At 34.5% G+C, this 21186-nt stretch overlaps 1 protein-coding gene and 1 pseudogene across 2 annotated transcripts; one reads left to right on the top strand and one right to left on the bottom strand.

Annotated features, from left to right (window-relative positions):
- Window positions 1–9920: 9920 nt before the first annotated feature.
- Window positions 9921–12319, top strand: LOC141677475 (putative pentatricopeptide repeat-containing protein At3g15130; annotated as a pseudogene).
- Window positions 12320–13031: 712 nt separating this feature from the next.
- LOC141676739 (SKP1-like protein 21) lies at window positions 13032–20001 on the bottom strand. 2 transcript variants are annotated; one of them, XM_074482444.1, is made up of 9 exons: window positions 19758–20001; window positions 19383–19616; window positions 19047–19238; window positions 18854–18958; window positions 18645–18729; window positions 17020–17159; window positions 16720–16865; window positions 14255–14331; window positions 13032–13366 (listed from the first exon to the last, which is right to left on the bottom strand). In XM_074482444.1, exons 2-9 carry the CDS (start codon window positions 19431–19433, stop codon window positions 13347–13349), a joined length of 816 nt encoding a protein of 271 aa, XP_074338545.1. In that variant the 5' UTR covers window positions 19434–19616; window positions 19758–20001; the 3' UTR covers window positions 13032–13346. The 2 variants fall into 2 exon arrangements, with proteins under 2 accessions (XP_074338545.1, XP_074338546.1); XM_074482445.1 differs by having other exon boundaries at window positions 19383–19595.
- Window positions 20002–21186: the final 1185 nt, after the last annotated feature.

Raw genomic sequence — 21186 nt, 5'->3', positions numbered from 1 at the left:
TGGGGATACTTTCTTAGCATTACACTTTCTAACTCTCGAGTCAATTTTCCACATTGTGGTTCTACCACCAAACTCTGCCTAGTTTGATAATCCTTCTCCTAAGCACTTGTTCCTTTTCACTCTATAACCCTTCCTGGTTGCTCCACATAGGTTACGTCGGGTTGCATATCAATGCGCTCATATGCCCTTATTTGACTGGCATCCGAATTACACTTCCTTAACATTGATACGTGGAACACGTTATGAACTTGCTACATATTCGGGGTTAGGGCTAGCTTATATGCTAACTTCCCAAACGTCTTAATATATCCAAGGGTCCAACAAATTGTAGACTTAGCTTTCCTTTCTTTCCGAACCTCATCAATCCTTTCCAAGGGATACCTATAACATTACTAGGTCCCCTATTTCATACTCTTTATCCTTTCGTGTCAAATCAACATACTTATCATGTCCATCTTGGGCTACTACCAGCCGTCCTCTGATTAGATCTATCATATCCTTGGTCCTTTGGACTACTGCGGGTCCGAGCATCTTGCGCTCTACAACTTCATCCTAACATAAGGGAGATCGACATTGTCTTCCCTCAAGGATCTCATAAGGCGACATCTCGATAATGACATATGATCTATTGTCGTAAGATAACTCAATCCGAATTAAGTGATCATTCCAAATTCTTTCAAGTCTATTGCACAGACTCTCATCATAGCTTCCAATCATTAGAGCTCTTGCTTCTCAATACCCATTCTTTTCCAGTTCGTAATCGCTACTACCTTCCGTTCCTAATATTATACGGGTTATACTTTTGCTTGTTAGCGTTCTATAACCTTTTAATAACCACGTCAACCTTAGTATCACGAATGTGTTCCCATTCCGCATACTACCACCACTTTATTACTCCTTTTTCAGTTGTTTCTATTTTCCAAAATTTGATCAATCAAATAGAAGTAAAGGAATTTGTTGAGAGATCACTATGATCATGAACACTTGTTATATTGCATAGTTAGTACAGAAGGTGGCCAGCCTTTAGTACTTGACAAGCAATTAAACAACATGTGGTATCCTACTAGGCTTCTATCACAAAGATAGATAGTCATTCGGCAATACCTCCCCTTCTGGAAGGGTTGTTCTTCTCAGCTTACATGAAATGAAAAGAAGAGAAAAGAACGAACTGAAGAGAATTGTATATATGAAAAAAATATACTGCCACAAAATATCTGGCTTGGAACCTACCTCTGAACTATAGAGGTTTGTCATAGAAGAACAAAACATATATGTATTTAATCATCATCAAGTATTATAGCATCGTATTTCACGTGCCTAAATATTTTCTATTCCGTCCATCATTCTATGGAACCATGCTCTTCCTCGAGTTTAAACACAATCACCTTTGAAACTCCCTCGACATCGAAAATCGAATCTGGGATCTCATTCTATACATCATCGCTACTAGAATTCTATGCTTGCACCGCAACCTTCCTCGTATAATAATACGACTCTCTATTGATAAGAAAGAATAATAATTCACTAGGTAGATACTCTACTTAATTAGTCTATCAATGATAACTTATACACTACCACTACCCGATTAGTGGTACTCAATCTCAACACCCATTCCAATACAACTCTCACGGTTGTAATCAGCTCATTAATCGCAGAATCATTACTGCCTTACTATGGTCCACCACTGACCTACTGTAGTCATTCATTTTCCATGAAGTCTTAATAACTAACCATACGGAGTCCATACATCTCGTATCTAATTCTCCTAAGGAGTTAACATAACCACCAATCACAATTCATGAAGAACACTCCAAACTCTGACGTACTTTCATGACATGAAGCAGATAAAATTTGCAGAAGAGTTTCGCTCAAAGCAATGATAGCAGGTTAATACCATTCTTAATCATATGCCTTCAATAGAAGACTTAACTCAAAGGTTTGTTTAGTCCTTTTTGAACTATGGTCCCGGCTTATCTCAAGATAGTATCTTCTGAGATAGATAGCCCGCTCATGGCGATTACACGAATTAAACCTTTACTAACTACTATTACGGTTGGGTATTGCACAGTCATCAGAAGGAATGTCAATCTTCCAAACCATAATACAACCTTCACAGTTTTAACCATCATCACTGTATTCTTTTGGCACAAGCGCCTATAATTATCCTCTTACCTTTAAAGTGTCGGCCACCTCTTTGGCCTTTCCTGATAGTAAAATTTCCTTACAGTCAATGTCACTTTAACCATCTCCAAATAAATTTTTTTTACCTTATTTCAATCACAGCTTATGTGAAAATGCTTTCCTTAAAATCTGATGAGTAAAAAAAAAAAAAAAAAATCACCATTTTTCCATAAGTTATTGCCTCAGTCTTTAGAGGTTAATCACTGTCATGACTGACTCTCAATCATAATTAGAACATCTTTTATCTTAAGTCCTAATTACCCTGAATAATTTCAACCTTTACTGGTTCGATCCATACTTTCTCGTGGTTTAACATGTGCCCCACTTGGCAACATCATAATTACGTCATATTTCCTTTATCAACATTTCTATTCTTGAGAATTTTGAATATTACCTTTCTCCTTGTAAAACCTCTAAGGTTATCCTTGGATCGTTCCTCCTGTATTCCCTAGATACAGGGCATATCAAAATACCATTTACTATTACTAGAACCATTGTCTATATACTTCTGAAAATTTCTTCACGAATTCTTAAAGGTTATTGTTACCTTAACCCTTTCCAAATCATACTGTCAAAACTCATACCGTCCCTATTAAGGGTGAAATGCAAACCTTTATGCATTCCCCTAGGATTCATTTTAAGTTACCGATGTTCTAGCCTTAATTCCACCTTTAAAAAGGTACAAGCATCCTTCCATGGATAAATAAAGTCATATATCCCTGATATGGGTATCTTATTCAATCATTCCCACCTCGATAGTAAATGCCTAATTTCACAATAACATCTGTATACAAAATGAGGTTAATCAAAATGGCCTCCAAAAGATAACAACGGTTATCCGCTTTTCTTGCCTAATCTGGTAACGATAACATGGATGTTCTGGAAGATATTGGTCGTGTTCAACGTGAACTTCTTCTTAATAATTCCTTATTTACTTTTGTTGTTTATCTCAACAGTCACCTCAATGTTGGGATATCTTTCATATCTGGCGTCCCCCTTTCTGGGTATTATGCCACCGGTCTTACACTTCACCTTCTTGAAGGTCACTTCCTTCATCCAATTTTCTTAATTTCTTACTTTCTTATCCCTTAGTCTATCCGCGTCTCATTATTTATCCTTCGAATTATCTCAAGGTTTCCTCGAATCCTCCCAACTTACAGGGGATAAACTATATGCATCTCTTATGCCTTCAACCGTCAACTTTAACTCATGGTGAATCACCCTCATCCTGACGATCATATACTTTTCTATTTCTATTAATAGGAGTCTTTAGGGTTTCCTCATACCCAACTCCCTTATCATTCCTCAAACTCTGTTGCCTTTTTATTCCTTTCCACTTCAATTCCTTTTTATTTTCTTTTCTCTTATCATTATTTCATGAACCAACACAACATAAGCATTGATTTCAAATATCCCGTCATTCTGGATTCGCGTCTTCAGAACGAATCTTAACAACTTTTACAGCTTAGATTCATAATTCATCATACTCGTCTGCCTTTGTTCTGGCTCTAAAGCTTTTACACTATTCCATAACCTTGGGAATTACGATCCCGAAAACAATTGGCTGAACTTTAATCAGTTTATTATAATCTCTTGCTCCGTGCCTTCCTTGGCCTTTCACCAGCGGGTGGTCTCTCTCTTGGGAGGGTAAGTGACAAAACAGTCTTTTGTGGTTCGTCAATCATTTAGAATCTCAAATGATTCATCCATTTCCTTTAGCCAGGCTCTTGCCTCGACTGGGTCAGCTTGTTCCTTGGAACTCTGAGAGCTTAGCGACTTAAAGGTCATGTAAGAATTTCTCACCGCACTGTCTCCTCAGGGTGGTGGTTGGGGATAATAGTCTAAGTTCTTTTTAGACAGGTCCATGAATTTCCGTATAGGAGTACCGTCTCGGGTCTCCTTATCTCGCTTCGACTTTTGTTTCCTCAGTCTAAATGTTTCTTCCTACTCCCCATAATTGGGGTCATCTTTTAATTTAAAATCCTCATTTTCCACTCCATTATGTTATGGGTTCCTTTTGTCTTGGTGGCAACCTCCCTGACTATCACGTTCAGGGTTTGCTCTAACTCTTATTCCTCAAACTAGCTTTCATCTAAGATTTCATCTTTAAGCTCTTAAACCTTTGGAACCCAAATTCTATAGGAATACCTCATTATTCCCTTATCATCTCTCTCGGTATTAACCTCTTATCTATTTGTTGGCTATCTGCCTTCATTCATAACTTTTTCTGGCATAATATGATCTTTTCCAATAATTCGGGCTGTATTGCTATCTCAAACAGCTTTTCGGTACCGGCTCCGGTTACCTTCACTACTACTTCCATTTTCTCAAAATCTCTTATAAACTCTCCAAAAGACATTATCATCTTGAGTCTCTCCTTTTTACTAAGGGCATCAGCCACCATATTGGCTTTCCCCGAATGATAAAGAATCTCCCAATCATAATTCTTGATTAGCTCTAACCGCCTCCTCTGGCGTATGTTGAGCTCTTTCTACGTAAGAATGTACTAGAGCACTTATGGCTTAGGTAATTCTCGCACTTCTCTCCATACAAGTAGTGCCTCCAATCTTTAGGGTAAAACTATTGCCACGAGCCTAAGCTCATGGGCGGGGATATCGAATTTCATATTACCTTAATTGTCTTGACGCAGGCGCGATTATCTTGCTGTGCTAAGAAGCACCCTAATTCCTTATGCGAAGCGTCACTTACAAATCACAAAATCTCCTTTTTCCATCCGGCAACGCCAGCATAGGGGCCATCACCAACCTCTGCTTCAGTTCTTGAAAGCTGTTCTCGCATTTCTCTGTCCATTCGAACTTCTCAGTCTTACGAGTAAGCCGCGTTAAAGGGGCTACTATCTTTACAACTTGAACGAACCTTCGGTAGTGACCGGCCAATCCTACCTCTGGTAGTTGCCCTAACCATGGTCATCAATTCCTCAGTGGTCCTTTATTCATTCTTGTCAGGATCCTCCATGGGATCCTCCTCAGCAACTATCCCTTCTAGGATAACATCCTCAACCGCTACATTCTCAATATCAACATCATCCGGTCCCGCGTTAGAACGCTCTATCGGATCCATAATCTGATCCCAAATAAATAATAAAACATTATCGCGTTGATGTTCCTCAACTTCAGGGTTCGGAGTCCCGCTATCATATACGATAACGAACTACGCTTCTATCGCTACATTTATAAGGGTTCCCATAAGGGTTTTAACTATCAGTACTACGTTAGGTAGTCCGACTATGAACTTGGCAAGAGTTCTTATTATCTTAGTGAACTTATTATCTTAACGCCCCATCATCTCTGAGGTTTATAACGCTTAGCTCTGATACCATTTCTGTAACACCCCCAGATCCGGGGTCGGGGATCCGGGTCGTCACGGTCTTTCTTTCCACAATATCACTTCACTTAATTAATAATAAATAACCTTATGCTGTGACCCCACACTAACACACACCACAACCCGTTATAGTCTCAGAGATGAAATTTAAATAAGTACAAGTCTTTGAATCCACAATTTAAAAGTTATTACAACCCAAAATGATTACTTGATAAATTTACAGTTAATTGCCATTATCTGCCACAAGTTATAATTATACATAATTGATTCTCAAAAGTAGATGGTCTGATCTACAATAGATCTACCTCTGCAGCTATAGCAGCTACAACATCAACGGGAAGACGCGGAACGCTTTCCACGCGCTTGCGCTGGGTCTGCTGGAGTCTGGTCATCTTTCCTAACTGTTGTTGTGTGATGAAAGAAGAAAGCAAGGGTGAGCAGCAAGCCCACCAAAATAATATGTATAATGATTTACAATATATGAGCCTACTCATAATACTCATGAAAGTCTTGGTCAAAAGAAATGAACCAAGTTTGATATCTTAATGCGATGAAGTCGCAAAATATTCAGTATATATACATATATACTTTTCAAAATATTGGAAGTCCTCTTCCATGCATAATATACACAAAGTCCCAGTGTATAACTGTATATAAAAAATATCGTTGCAAGGTGATCTCATATATCTAACCTTGTCTCAACGTTTTTCTGAAAATCTTTGTCATTCATAAGACAATTAATAATTAGATATAAGTTTAAAAGATGAAGTTACCAAATACTTCACTACACTTATATCATTCCCAAATACTACTTGAACTACCACCGTTCAAGTTATAATCAATTTCAAAAGTTCATCACATAGATGAGACTACAATACAAGATTTGAATAGATTCAGTCTTTGAAATATTATTGAATGAAAAGTTATGAGATACTTTATTTAGTCCCGATATATATATATATATATCCACATATATATATATCCCGAAAACATTTCCTGGAACCTCTGTTATGTGAAGTATGAACAGAGTTCGAAACATCCAATGAATTTTTGGAAAGGAAAAGAAAACATTTGGCATAAACCCGATATCTTGCTGATCAGGCACAGATACCAATAAGTAACCTTTTCTACTGTAGATGGATGAATTCCTCACCGGTCATCACCCTGGTCATAATTAAGACCTCGCGCTCGACCGTACCCCGGCCCCTCACGCGTTGATGGACTGCCACCCAGCCACTTACACAATATTAGACCGTACCCCGGCCTGTCGCTTATGCCGACTCAATTAGATGGGCTTACTTCCCGAACATTGGGCAAGTAATCAATTCATTTACCAAATCTGCAACCTCGTTGCGAATATAAAATACACCACAGAGCCGGATTCCCCAGGTTTTGAGCGAGTATTTAAATCCCCTTTAAAAAGGAAGATCTTAAATATAAAAATGAGTTTTGGGATCCGCTCTGACTTTTTAAAAATCATTTTGAAGACTCGAAAACACTTTAAAGAGTGTTTGGAGTAAGGCTGATTTAATGAAGTAAATCAGTCCCCAGAATATTAGAAAATATCTGAATATTATTAATTAAATAATATTCCCATAAAGAATAATCTTTATCAAAATAATTGAAGTAGAAGTATTAAAATTTACACTTGAAACGAGTATTAAATAACCAAAGATATACTTATATGAAAGTATTATCTTTATTTGAATAATCGAAAATAAGTTTGATTATTTACACCTTATTCTTTAATAAAATAAAGAATATACCTCAGCAAATAATCGGAGTCATAGATCCTCAAATGAATATTCAAATAATATTCAATAAATAAAATAAGCTGAGTCATAATACCTCGAATGAATATTATAAATAATATTCATTAAATAAAATAAAGGAGTCATACATCCTCAAATGAATATTCAAATAATATTCAATAAATAATATAAAAGAGTCATAAGTCCTCGAATGAATATTCAAGATAATATTCAAATAATAAAATAAACTGAGTCATAAACCCTCGAATGAATACTCAAATTAATATTCAATTAAGTAAAATAAAGGTATCGAATAAACCTTATTCGATCCATAGTTTTAAAAACTATATCCATATATATAAATATATATATATATATAATATACTCGGGAACATCGACTCCCGGTTTAGAAATATGTTCACCTTTTATCCCCTATACTAAGGGTATACGCAACTACTTGCTTATTTCTAGCATAGGTATTATGCAACTATAAGCATTGAAATCAACAGATAGATAACCAGATTACGAAACAGACATGCATATATACCATATCAGCATGCTCCAATATATCGCAAAATTTGCTAATAACAATCATGCACTATCACAAGATAATGCATATACATATATTTACATCACAACAACAGTATATCGGGTAGAAAACTTGCCTGAGCGACTTGGGGTGATAAAAGGCTCGGGACGAGTCTGGTAACCTATAAACAACAAGTAAGTTGGAATTAAACCAAAATCACTTGTAAATCTATACTTTAACTAACTTAGACTCTAACGCTTGTTTTGCGCTCACTGATTCGCTTAAGTCACTCGGGTACCCTCGGCTCCACCATTTTTAATAATTTAACCTTTACGAGTTTTAAAGCGATTCCTTCGCGAGTGACTTACCAACTGCCTAAAACACTTACCATAAATGTTTCATGCATTAATTAACCCTTTTTGGTCTTTAACCTACATTTCAAAGTAAGGTGAGGGAAAAAGTTTCGTTCGTGAAACGCCGTTACTTGAAACGGTCGTTTCTCCTAAACCGTAAATCGGAATCGAACGAACTACATATCAAAACGAAGCTCGTAACATGAGCTATCTAAACATGGCAGTGGTCACAATCTAGCAGGGGGTTCTCGGGTCCTAATGCTATGCACAAAAACAGTCCAAAGAAAATCGGACGTTACGACGGCTATGTTTACGCGATTTCCCATTTTTTAAACCATCCACAATCAACCCAAACCATCCTCAAATCCAACACACAACAAACATCCATCCTTATCACATCATAACAATCCCAACCAATTCACTTTTAATCATTCATACATATGCTTAAACCTAACTTTAATCATACTTAAGTTTCTTTAAATCAAAACCACAAAATTACCATTTCATTTCACTACCATTCCAAATCTCAAACTCTAATCATAACAACAAAACCAACTAATCTCTACAAACTCAACCAAACTTCAACCAATCAAGCATCATGCCTCACATATGCTATATCAAACACATTCAATCCTAATTACTCAAAACTAAAGCTAGGGTTTGTAGTTTATACCTTCCTTGGAGAGTGGAGAATCAAGAGGATGGCTTGGAATCACCTTTAAAGCCCTTAACCAAGCTTAATCTAAACAAAACTTCAAGAACACAAATTTTAGTTCTTGAAAACACTATTCACCATCTTCTTTGATGATTTATAGAAAAAGATTGGCTTGGAATTAGAAGCTTAAACTTATAGGAAGTATGTAACTTAACTAGGAGAAGCTAGGATAATTACCTTGCTAAATAGTAAGTGGAGGAGCTTGGATCTTCAAAAATTAAGAAAAGGACCCGTGAGCTTCCATGGAGAAAGAAGAATTTTGTGTTTTGTTTGATGAAAATGAAATGATTTGCTTGGTTGGTTGATTTGGTTTTGTTTTTGCTTTAGTGAATTACCTTCTTGCCCTTGGATTTGTGTGGTTACAAAGCCACCACACCTCCTCCTTCCCATGTCATGCTTATCTCATCCACATGATGTCATCCTTCCTTCCTTGTCTTCTTTCTATTGGTTGGATGACATCATTCCCATTAATCCCTTTGATTAACTTCCTAATCGTTTGCCTAATGACCGCTGATCTGCTATACGGTTCGCTTAACTTTCGTTCTCGTTTTATCGTTTGAAGGATCATACCCGGGATCTTATTACTTAGGTTCCCTTAACCTTTCTCAATACATTATATTCCTTTTTATGATCCTCCATTAATCCTTTAATTTAAATCCTTTTTATCCTGTTACCTCATACTCAATTCTCTCCGTATCTTGTGGATTTCCGGGAAAAACCAAAGTGTTCGGAATTGGATTATGACGATCTTTACATACACTTATATACTTCATAGAGTACTAATAATATCCCATAAGATCAATAACAGAACCCCTACATAGCGTGGCATGAAAAGTTTTCTCGTTCAGCAAAAACATTATTCATAAGGGTTTCAAAATTTCTCAAAAATTGGGGTTATTACACCGGTAGCTTTAAATATATGTTGTAATAGTTGTAGTTGGGACTGTTCAAACCCTGAACCTTTGCGATCTTGGATTCTGCTGTTAACGGCCGTTTGTAATAACTTTGTATTTATTTAATTACCTTTTGTTAGTGTTATTCCGGGGCTGTGACATAAGAGGTATGCAAAATTTGGATATTTCTCGTAATGAGTTCTCTGGGAAAATCCCTGATTTCTTTGAAACACTATCCTTGAAATATTTAAAGGATATACACCTGCGAGATGAGCTTCAGAAGCTGATACTAACAAAGTTACTCCCGGTTTATAAATCGTTTCTAGAGAGATACGGTAGTCATATACACAGTAAAAGGAACAAAGAGAGATGCCTCAGATTGTTATCGATTAGTAGTTTTTAGCGAAAAAACAAAAAACTAGGGCCATGACATATTAAACTAGAGCCGAGAAAAAACCGAAAGAACCGGTGCGAAACTGTGCAGTGGCGTGTATGTAATAACAAGATGTTATGCATCAAAAGGTTCAATTTCACCAAGTTGCAACTTGCATTTCCCCCCACCACTGTACCCTTCTCAACTTGCGTTGACAACATTGAATTGCATTACTCTAACTTGTTGCGAAAATACACTCAATCTTCAAGCTTAATCCATGGCAGAGCTGTTCATGCCAAGTTTATTAAAGCTGCAATCCACTCTTCCTCATTGTATCTCCACAATTTTCTACTCAATATGTATGTTAAATGCGGTGATCTTAAAAATGGTCTTCAGCTGTTTGATGAAATGCCCCACAGAAATGTTGTGTCATGGACTGCTGTTATAACTGGTTTTGTTCAACATGCTAGACCCTTTGAAGCTCTTTTCTTGTTTTCCCGGATGCGCAACAACAGTGGCATTAAGCCTAATGCCTTCACTTTTGTTAGTGTTCTTCAAGCATGTTCTTTCTCTAGTAGCTTGATACCCGTGTTCCAAGTTTATGCCTTGATTTTCAAGCTTGGTTTGATTTCAAATGTTTACTTGGTCAATGCTTTTTTGACTGCATTATTGCGCCATGATCAGTTTGATGAAGCTTTAAATGTTTTTGAGAATTGTTGGAACAGGGATATTGTTTCTTGGAATGCCATCATGTCTGGTTATTTGCAGTCGTCCTATTCTGATGTTCCAGGATTTTTTTTTTTTTTTTTTCGTAGGTAACCCGCAGATTCGGGAAGGGGTAATACCTGATAACTTTACGTTTGCAAGTGTACTTACTTCATTGGCTGCCCTGACGGATCTCAGTCTAGGATTGCAAGTTCATGCGCGCCTTGCTAAGTCTGGTCATGGAAATGAGATGTGTGTAGGGAATTCTTTGGTTGATATGTACTTGAAAAACCAAAAACTGGACGATGGTTGGAAAGCTTTTAAAGAAATGCCTTGTAGAGATGTGCACACTTGGACTCAAGTGGCAGGGATGTTTAAATTGTGGTGAACCGAGAAAAGCATTAGAAATTGTAGAAGAGATGAGGGAGATAGGAGTAAAACCAAACAAGTTTACTCTTGTTACAGCTCTTAATGCATGTGCTAATTTAGCTTCTTTAGAGGAAGGAAAAAGATTTCATGCTTTGATGATTAAGCTTGATAATGAAGTTGATGTGTGTGTGGATAATGCTTTGTTGGATATGTATGCAAAATGTGGATTGATGGATAGAGCATTAAGCGTTTTTCAATCAATGAAGGACAGGACAGTTGTTTCGTGGACGACAATGATAATGGGGTATGCACAAAATGGGGATCCAAGAAAAGCTTTAAATATCTTCGGTGATATGAGGGTGGAAGGTCCAGAGCCTAATTATATTACGTTCATATGTGTACTTTATGCATGTAGCCTGGGAGGATATATATTGATGAAGCTTGGACACATCTATCTTCCATGACAGATGGCTACGGCATCTCACCTGGAGACGGTCACTATGCATGTATGGTAAATCTCTTAGGCCTAGCTGGGCGTACAAAAGAAGCCGAGGCCTTAATCCTAAATATGCCATCGAAACCAGGAGTTCTAGTTCGGCAGACTCCACTTGGTGCCTGTCGACTTCATGGGGATATTGATACTGCAACTCGTGCAGCAGATCATGCTTTAAATTTAGACAGACATACCCCTTCAACTTATGTATTGTTAAGTAACACCTTCGCTGATACGAGCAATTGGGATGCTGTTGGAACACTGAGAGAACTAATGGGAAAGCGGGATGTTAAGAAGAGATCGGGCTCTTGCTGGATTAGCTAAATGGAGACTAAAAAAAAACAAAATGCAACAGCTTGGGTTTGATCCCGGGAATCGAATCTTCCTTGTAACATTAATTTGTATACTACTACTTGAGAAGGGTATGGTAGTTCCAAAGGGCACTATCAAAAGTCATTTGTGTAGTCACTCGTACATCTTACAAGGTTAGTGGTAATGCTGTTGCAATGGTTGCGTAGTGCTATCGGTAATGCAATTTGTTAGAACAGACCTAATTATTCAAAAAGAAAAAAAAACTGGCAACTGGCGTTTATATAATCTGGGTTTTTGAAACCATTTGGTATTGGTATATTTCCAACAAAGATGGGTGACTGTCTAACTGCATTACACATGCAACTATGCAACGCAACTTCTTCAAATATAATCAATTGAACAAACCTTGCTACCAAAATAAACATGGCGATTGATGTGGCTACTGCACTTGATTATCTTCATAATCAATTGAACAAACCTTTGACACATTTTAATAGAGGTAATGCAGTACACATAGTATAATCTGAAATTGCAGTGGTATAGCTGGTCCAGCTCTAAGTTTGATCTATATAGATTACAGAGGCATATAATGAAATATTAACCAATCATAAAAAAAGAAGAAAGCAAACCTAAAGGAAAATAAAGATGGTTCCCAAGCTCAAAAAAGAATAGCAAATATTATTGAGTGAATAACAATAGCATAGTTTATAATTATGCTGATAATTGACAATAAAGAAATTTAATATCAATTTTTAATAGGTCGTGAAAGTTGCTTTTATTTTGTGTGCAAAAACTTCTCCACCAGTTACCATATGCAAGTTTTGGCCAGATAAGTTGGGAAAACTGTTTTTTTCGGAAAAATACCGCGAGGTAGGGCCTTTATAAATTGGATAAGGAGAGTCTAGAACCATTGGATTATGCACATTTGATTTATAAGAGCACTGTAGATGCTTATAGCATAAGATAAACAACAATCCCCTAAATTTATCTAAGATATTTAAGAAATGTACTGTAAAGCTAAAAAACTCACATATCTGAATTGCACCTAAAAACACCATTCGTTAAAGTGAATAAGGGCTTGAACACAATGAGTTCTTTCTCAACAGTAATGCTGACCTTCATCCATTCTAGATAGAAGAGCAACCAAAACTTGGCGCATGAAAAGAAGAAAATATACGACTATATCACAACCAATCCCCATCATTTTATTGTTAAAAGCTTTCACCACAAGCCATTCCCAACCTGACACTAACTCTGCAGTCTAAAACATGCATTCAATGTACATCAGCCATTCTCTGCAGGTCTTGAACCATACAGATTACTGCGATCAAGCAACATAGTCTATTCCTGTCCATCCAAGCATATACATATATAAGTGAAATATGTGCAAAGGGTGAAAACATCCATGAGTTACTAGGGAGCAAGTAAGTCAATAATTATATAATCAAAGTAAAGATACAATCATTACAGCGAATTAACAGGGGAATTAGCAAGGAATATAAAGGAGACTTGTGCATCCTGCTAGACACTAAAAGGTTACAACTGACAAAGGAGGATAACTAATTATGGCAACTAATACAAATCCATCCTGCTAGACCCTAAAACTAGTCATAATAAAAAAACAAATTAAACACGTAGGTAAAAAAAAAGTCTTGTACAATTGGTAGAGAGACGTTCTCTCATCATATATACAGCAGAAAATCCATTGTTATATAATTTAATGCTACGATGATTAAAAAAAACTGTTCAGTGTAATTCTATTAGCATAACTTGTACTATTCAATTATCATTTCTATGCACAGCCAAAGACTATAAAATGGCACTATTGACATAACAAAACTTGACCAAAAACCGTGGTGCATAAAAGATGAGATAAATAGGGTTAAATGGAAATATTTAGTTGTGATAATGATAGAATGAACAAGAAAAGATTATGAACAACACAAATCATGTAGTTCACCATATTCTTAGGTCTTTAATCCTTTGTCATAATACAATATATATATATAAACGCTATTTAATTTAAAGTATTTTAGCTTCATTACATGTCGAAATATAATAACTTCAACGAAACAAAAATTCATGTATATATGAATACGATGCATGATGCATCAGTTCTAAATTTGTAGCTCTCTTTGAAATTTAGAAAATATTGCATCATTATATACATATATACACATGTATAAATTTAGTAAACATTTTTGCACAATCTAAAGAAGGAATAAAAATTTGTACCAAGTCTTTGAAAAATTTCATTCCTTTCTAAACGCAATGCATTCGTCATCAGCCTTATTTCAAAATCCTCTACTTCCCTGCACACGAAGAGGACAAATAAGGAACCGCGAATAAAAGGAAAAGAAGGTAAAAGGAATATATCTTTGTAGAGGGCAAAATAGTAACAATAACATACTTCTCATCGAATGTAGTATTCTAGTACTGTTACTTATTTCACACACAAAAACAGAAGACTGCAACATCACCGCAAACATTTCAAAATGATTTTGTTATGGCATATGACATCTTATCTGAGAAGATACACTAAATAATAGTATATACCTTATTTGAAGAACTAAACCAAGAAAACTCTTACAAACATAAGTTTGTGGATGTGAGTTTGTTTTCCATGTGTGCAGACATCAGCCATATGCGTGTAAAAATTATACAATCAAATCATATAGAAAAATGAACGAAGCGGGTAATAATGAGTTCCGGCTGTGTGAAGGCCACACTTAAGTTTACAGCGCAATGCGCATACATGTCACACATGTATCGAGGGCAGTTTAATACATTATACATATTAAGGCAGTAGCGTTCTAGCATGCATGTCAATAATTTCATATTGGAATCTAGCTAGCCATACAAGAATTATATGCTTACAAGTTTTGAATAAAAATTTGCACACGCCTTTGAAATCATTTTTTTATTTATATTTAATAAATTTAACTTACACGGCCAATATATCCCGCCCATGTACCATATATAGTACAAGGGCGAAAAAACTAACTTAACAAAATGTCAAAATCAATTACAGATATTCAAGTTCTAAGAATAATCAAATGAATAAAACTAGCTTCCGTAGGTGCCACCGGACTAATTAATTGTTACAACGTTGTATAAAAACTAAACACCGGTGTGACTAATATCCATCGGCAACAAAAAGCAAACATGCAATTAAGTAGCAATCAATCCAACACTTTCATGTAATTTCATGATACTATCACCTACTATATGATATATCTTGTATAATGAGATACACTAATAAATTAAAGAATGAAAACTAACCTCTGAGATATCAACATTGTTGATAGTCGAGACTAAAACCAAGTAAATAGATCCTTTTTCAAAACAGAAGCATCGGTTTGCAAGAGCAGTCGATCAAATTTGTGTCATGTTCAAGTATCTTTATCCCCCACCCCACCCCTACCTTTTCTTTTTCTAATGTAGTTGCTTGCTTAATTAATATAATTATTTTCTAAAAAATATGTAATTTTACAAAATTGTAACATAGCCTATGCATAAAAATAAGATTCACATTGCTTCATCGAGCAAAATATAGGAAACAAACACCAGATAAATGTATTGCAATCTTGTGGCAAACCTACTTAATGTGCTCAATACTAGTCATGACCTTACATGTGTTATTTGCGTAGGCGAGACAAAGCTAACAATGATTATATAATTACATGTGTTTAATTGACAACCAATCAAATATACAATGTTCCGCTTATAATAGTATGGTGTAGAATTTGACGAAGTGCCAAACTGACAACCAACCAAATATACTAGTTTTGCTTATTATAGTAAAATAATATAGTATAGATAGAAACTAGTGAATTGGTATCTACGTAATATTTGACATTAATATGATGACAATATGATATTATTAATAAAAATTACAAGAGCTATAGAAAATGAATAGATAAAATATTAAGTTTTAAAGTATAGCCTACATTTTAACTTAAAAGTTTGGGTCACATACTACAAAACACATTTAGACTAAGAAAATGTAATTGAAAATTTATTGTAAAATACTATAGTTTTTTTGTAATTTACAAATACATTTTTTAGTGATGTTTTATCCATTTTAGTAATAATGACATAAAAACACAGTTTTATGTTTCAGTTACATATAATAAATACATATTTATCAATTTTTATAACATTTTGACAAAAAATGTTAAGGCCACAGGTAATCTATTGCCTCAATATCGCCTAATCAAGGACATGGGACGAAGCAATTGCCTTATTAAAATCGCTTATCAAAAAGCAGTAGACATTGCCTCATCTATGCTTTTGGTAACATTGGTCCTTAAATTGAATCTTTGTTGGCATGCTGTATTTATCTTTTACTTGCAAGCAAAAGTTGTTTTATACCTCATCATATTTTGAAAAAGTGAATTTGTCGAACACTCCCAAAAAACGTTATTTCCTAAAGGTTTTGTTTCTTTTTTTTTTTTGACGTCACATCTAGATAATTGAAGTTAAGACACACACAAATACATACTTACATTCACACACATATATATATATATATAATTCTGTTCCCACAAAGGAAAGAGATACTTGTGACACTCGCACACTTAAAAATACCCCGTACTGAGATAATTGTCATACAAAAGAATTTCCAAAATATTGAGGTTAAGAATTTCCAAAATATTGAGGTTCAGATATATTATAAATGATAAAATTAACACGCTAACCTATTAATCTCTTCCAACAAAGCGGGATCCAGATCATTATCAACAATGTCTCCCTCAGCATTGAAGCTCTCATGTTGAGTGCCCAGTAGTTGTAATCTATCAGCAGCGGAACCTCTATCGTATGCAGAATTAGAAGCATTCAAGTCCTAAAAATTTTAATATACATCTTCTTAGGTAACAAACAACACGGCATATTGTGGGGAATTACGGCAAGAAATAACAAATAATATAATAATGGAAATCATGTGCCTCGCGGCAAGAAAAAATGAATAATATAATAATGAAAATCATGTGCCTGACCTGCTCACTGTTCTCGGTGATTTTCTCTAAAGCAGAGGCCTCAGTTGAAGCAAAAACATTGATAGAAGAAGTTTTCTTCTTCTCTTTCCCTTTGTTACGATTCTTTTTCTTCTTCTTTGAGGTTTGACCCCCTCTGGTATCTGCAAATATAATGTACTTAATTAATATTAATGTTTGCATCATTAAAAAAAATCGCCTTGCCTACTTCAAACTACACTGTAAGGTATGAAACAACGAAAAACTAACATCTAAGTTCCACAAGTATAATTATAAAGATACCATTAGATAACCACACCAAAGAAACCATTAAAAGGATAAAATTTCATCACTTTTTACTAGAAAAGAAGAAATATGCTTGTACAAATTGTTTATCATTTGAGGATGAGCAAATCATTTTGACAAGGTGGACACTTTTCCTTCAAGTTAGGACATGTACCCTAAAACTTAAATACATCCCAATACACCTCTTCTAGAGAGTAGAACTAAGACAATAAGGGTTTTTATTTAAAGACTATAGAAGAAGAGACGTAGTTGATATATCAAAACTGCCCCAAACTCATTATATAGTATGTAATTAGAAGAGACATGACTAGTATATCAAAATTGAGATAATTAGTTAGGCTAGTGGTGGTGTATTCCTTTTTGAAATAATAGGATGTCATGTCTCACTGTGTAAAACAATTTTATAGGCATATATGGGTTTCCCTTTAAAATTGTTTTGATACACCTAATATCTTTCAGTTTCTACACATTCTTACATGCCATTATTTTCGTGTTGTTATATGGCAAGAAGAACAAGCTGAAAAAATAACATTTATAGAGGACTTCGAGTATTTACAAAAGAAAAAGGACCACGGGTATAGCTAATTTAGAATATAGAGTTATTTGCAAAATGCATCCCTGTGATTTGGCCAAAATGCATTTTTTTACCTATACTTTAGATAACTGCACTTTGCATCCCCTTACTATTTCGGCGCGACAAATTGCACCATTTTCGTTAATTTTGTTAAAATTTTCAGGGGTATTTTAGGAAATGTAAATATTAAATTATTTTCAGATCTTTATTTAAGGTTTATAACCCTATAAACAATACATTCTGAAAAAATTTAAAGAACGGAAGTTGTAGAGAATAAAAAGATCTTCTCGAAATAAAAAGGTTCAAAATTGAAATATTTTTTTTATAATTATTTTTAATAAATTCAATAAGTATATATTTTATTTAATTTTGGCTTCATAAATTTTTTGATAATTTTGAATGTTATTGTTTTGAAAAGATTTTTTCGTTCTCTATAATTTTCGTTTTTTAAATTTTTTCGAAAAGTATCATTTAGAGGGTCAAAAAACTTAAATAATGATCTAGTTATAATTAAATATTTTAATTTCCTAAAATGCCCCTGAGAATTTTAACAAATTTAACGAAAAGGGTGCAATTTGTCGCGCCGAAATAGTAAGGGGATGCAAAGTGCAGTTATCTAAAGTATAGGTAAAAAAATGCATTTTGGCCAAACCACGGGGATGCATTTTGCAAATAACTCTAGAATATATGATCAGTTCTTATAATACACATATTTAAGCAAGTATGGAGCACACATATAAAAAGCTAGTGAGCAAAAAGATAATGATACCTCCATCGCCATTGATAAAAGAAAGGAGGTCATCAATTGAACGAGCTTCAGGCTCCGGAGCCTCCAGTTCTGCTGCCTCCACATTCTATCAAGGAAGAACATCAACCAATAACAAGTTAAGTATGATACAAAGAAAAATATTAGAAGATAGATTCAAGTTGTTATAGTACCAATTATGGTAATCATATTGAAGAAGACTTGAATTTTACCTTTATATTCGGTACCTCGTCGAGCTTTTTCGTCTGTTTCACAAACAGCTTATTTGAAAGCCTGGCACGTATGTTGACATTCTTGTGAGGTTCCAGCTCTTCTCCCTGCATCAATTGAAAAAATTAACATAAAAAAATTGAAGGTAAGGAACATGTCACTGGCAGTAAACATGGTAGCCGCAAGAAAAATAACCTTCGCACACTGCTTGAAAGATCTAGATAAATCGTGCTCTATTTCCGAGACACTCTTCTCAGTGTTTTGAGCAAGAGTGTCGCGGATCATTTCATATAGCCCACTAACTTGTAGACAGTTTGCAGCACGAAGCAACGACCAAAGAGAGTGTTCATCCCTTTGAAGAAGTTCATCAATATACAACTTGCGCTCCTGCTCAAAGAAAAACAAATATAAATTCAAAATTTATGATATCCTTTATAAAATAGAAAAAAATCTGCAATTAATAACTCTAAATCAAAACAAGTGTCAGGAAGCACAAACTAACAACAAGAATTAAGCAAACACGAATCTAACCTCGCAATCCCGACCCAACGCTACAGCAAAACGAAAATAATCAAATACCATTTCCAGTCCCTCTTTCTCAACGTCTGGAGGTAGACAAATCGGTGTGCGCCAATTAAACCCAAATCCTCTGTCCAATGCATCGCATATATACTGGGACAACCAGGCATGCTCCCCTTCTAATTGTGTAATCTCACCCACAGCAGTTCGAAAATAATACCATATCTGCTGGTCATTCAAAGTATACTATATTGCCGATAAAATATTCATTGTTAAATGCAGCTTCGGAAACAATACATTATACAAGTAGCTCAGGAATGCTAGACATTCATCATAATCCAAATAGCTCGAATAACTCGAATACAAAAATAACTGATCATCACTTACAGAGTATGTACACAGTTGAGAGATGAAAAGCCTTCTATCCTTCCATTCGGTTAAAATTAATAATGAATAATGATAATCTCCTTATGATTAATTATGATTTATATTTAAATTACATAAAGTTATTATTATTAGCTTCCAATTCAATCATCCCCAAAATCCCAATCAGAGCGAGAGCCAAACAAAACGGGTTGGGAAATATGAATCCGACCCATTGTCCCTAACACGAGTCAGAACTAGCCCATTTTTTTAGTCGTAAGAACTAGCCACTTGATTTTATACAAAATTTCTCTGTTCTTTTTACAAAGATACTCCTTTTATTTCATTTTAGTTATCACATTTCTTTTTATAAAAGTCAAATTAAACAATTTTTGACCAAAAATTAAATATTACTTTTATATTATTTTAAAAAACTAAAAATTATATATTAAAGTAGATTAAATATACTTTCCGGTGATGTAATTTTTTTATTTTGTTCAATTATAAATTATTAATAAATTTCGGTCAAACCTAAGTCAATTTGACCGGCACAAATCCAAATGTGACAACTAAAATGGGATGGAGCGAGTACCATTTTTCATAAAACTTTTTATAAACGGTTTCTAGTGTGTGTACATGGGCACATGTTAAGCGCGGAATCTCATGAGTTTAGCTTATCTGATTGGTGCAATTTTTTTATATGTAGGGCTCCACTATTATTAATAAATATGAATCAATCAAAATGAAGTAAATTCATGAGATTTCGCGCTTAACATATGCCCATTAGCACACTAGAAAATTCCTTTATAAAAATATCATTTCCAAAGTGCAAAGAAAAAATCGCAAAAAAAATATATTTTTTTAAAATATATATATACAGAAATAATTTTCTGATTATGTTTTCCATAAAACAAGTTGATAAAAGCATATATGATGATATATATACAATATAAATATAACATTATTTTAAATTTTCATCACAGTTCACTATAAAAATATAAAAAATTTATAATAAAAATTTTGATTAAAAATTTAATTTTCAATGTATAATTATGTTTAGGTACTGCAATATATTATAATTCTAGATTAAGTTAAAAAAATTATATTTAATCTGAAAATTTAATAAAAAAATATTTAAAGCATATACAACAAATAATTGAATTGATGGATATAGATAAAATCGAAAAATTTTACTTGATGAAGAAAAATGTAACAAGAGTTCAAAATTTGAAGAAAACAAAAAATGATATATTTGCGAATTAGTTACCTGAACATTTGCCAATTCCTTTTCAATATTTGACTTAGAAGATCTTTTTGACTTGGACATATTTCATAACCTGCGCAAAAAATAAAATGCAACATGAAAATAATATATGTCATGGAACATATAAGAGAGTTTTTTTCACCTTGGTAGTACCCCTAGATTAATGGGTGAAAATATATTCACTACATA

Source organism: Apium graveolens, chromosome 8 (assembly GCF_009905375.1).
Source record: "Apium graveolens cultivar Ventura chromosome 8, ASM990537v1, whole genome shotgun sequence".
Taxonomy (NCBI): Eukaryota; Viridiplantae; Streptophyta; class Magnoliopsida; order Apiales; family Apiaceae; genus Apium; species Apium graveolens.
The sequence above is the reverse complement of the archived record's forward strand: the minus strand, read 5'-3'. Positions and strand labels throughout refer to the sequence as shown.

What these genes read in the sequence shown, in the direction of transcription:
- LOC141676739 (XM_074482444.1), bottom strand. Translation starts at nt 19,433, where the DNA reads ATGGTATTTGATTATTTTCGTTTTGCTGTAGCGTTGGGTCGGGATTGC. An exon ending in TTTTATCAATGGCGATGGAG is followed by an intron (nt 17,160 to 18,644) that starts GTATCATTATCT and finishes TTATATTTGCAG; the next exon opens with ATACCAGAGGGGGTCAAACC. An exon ending in TGAAATTTTTCAAAGACTTG is followed by an intron (nt 13,367 to 14,254) that starts GTACAAATTTTT and finishes TTGGATGGACAG; the next exon opens with GAATAGACTATGTTGCTTGA.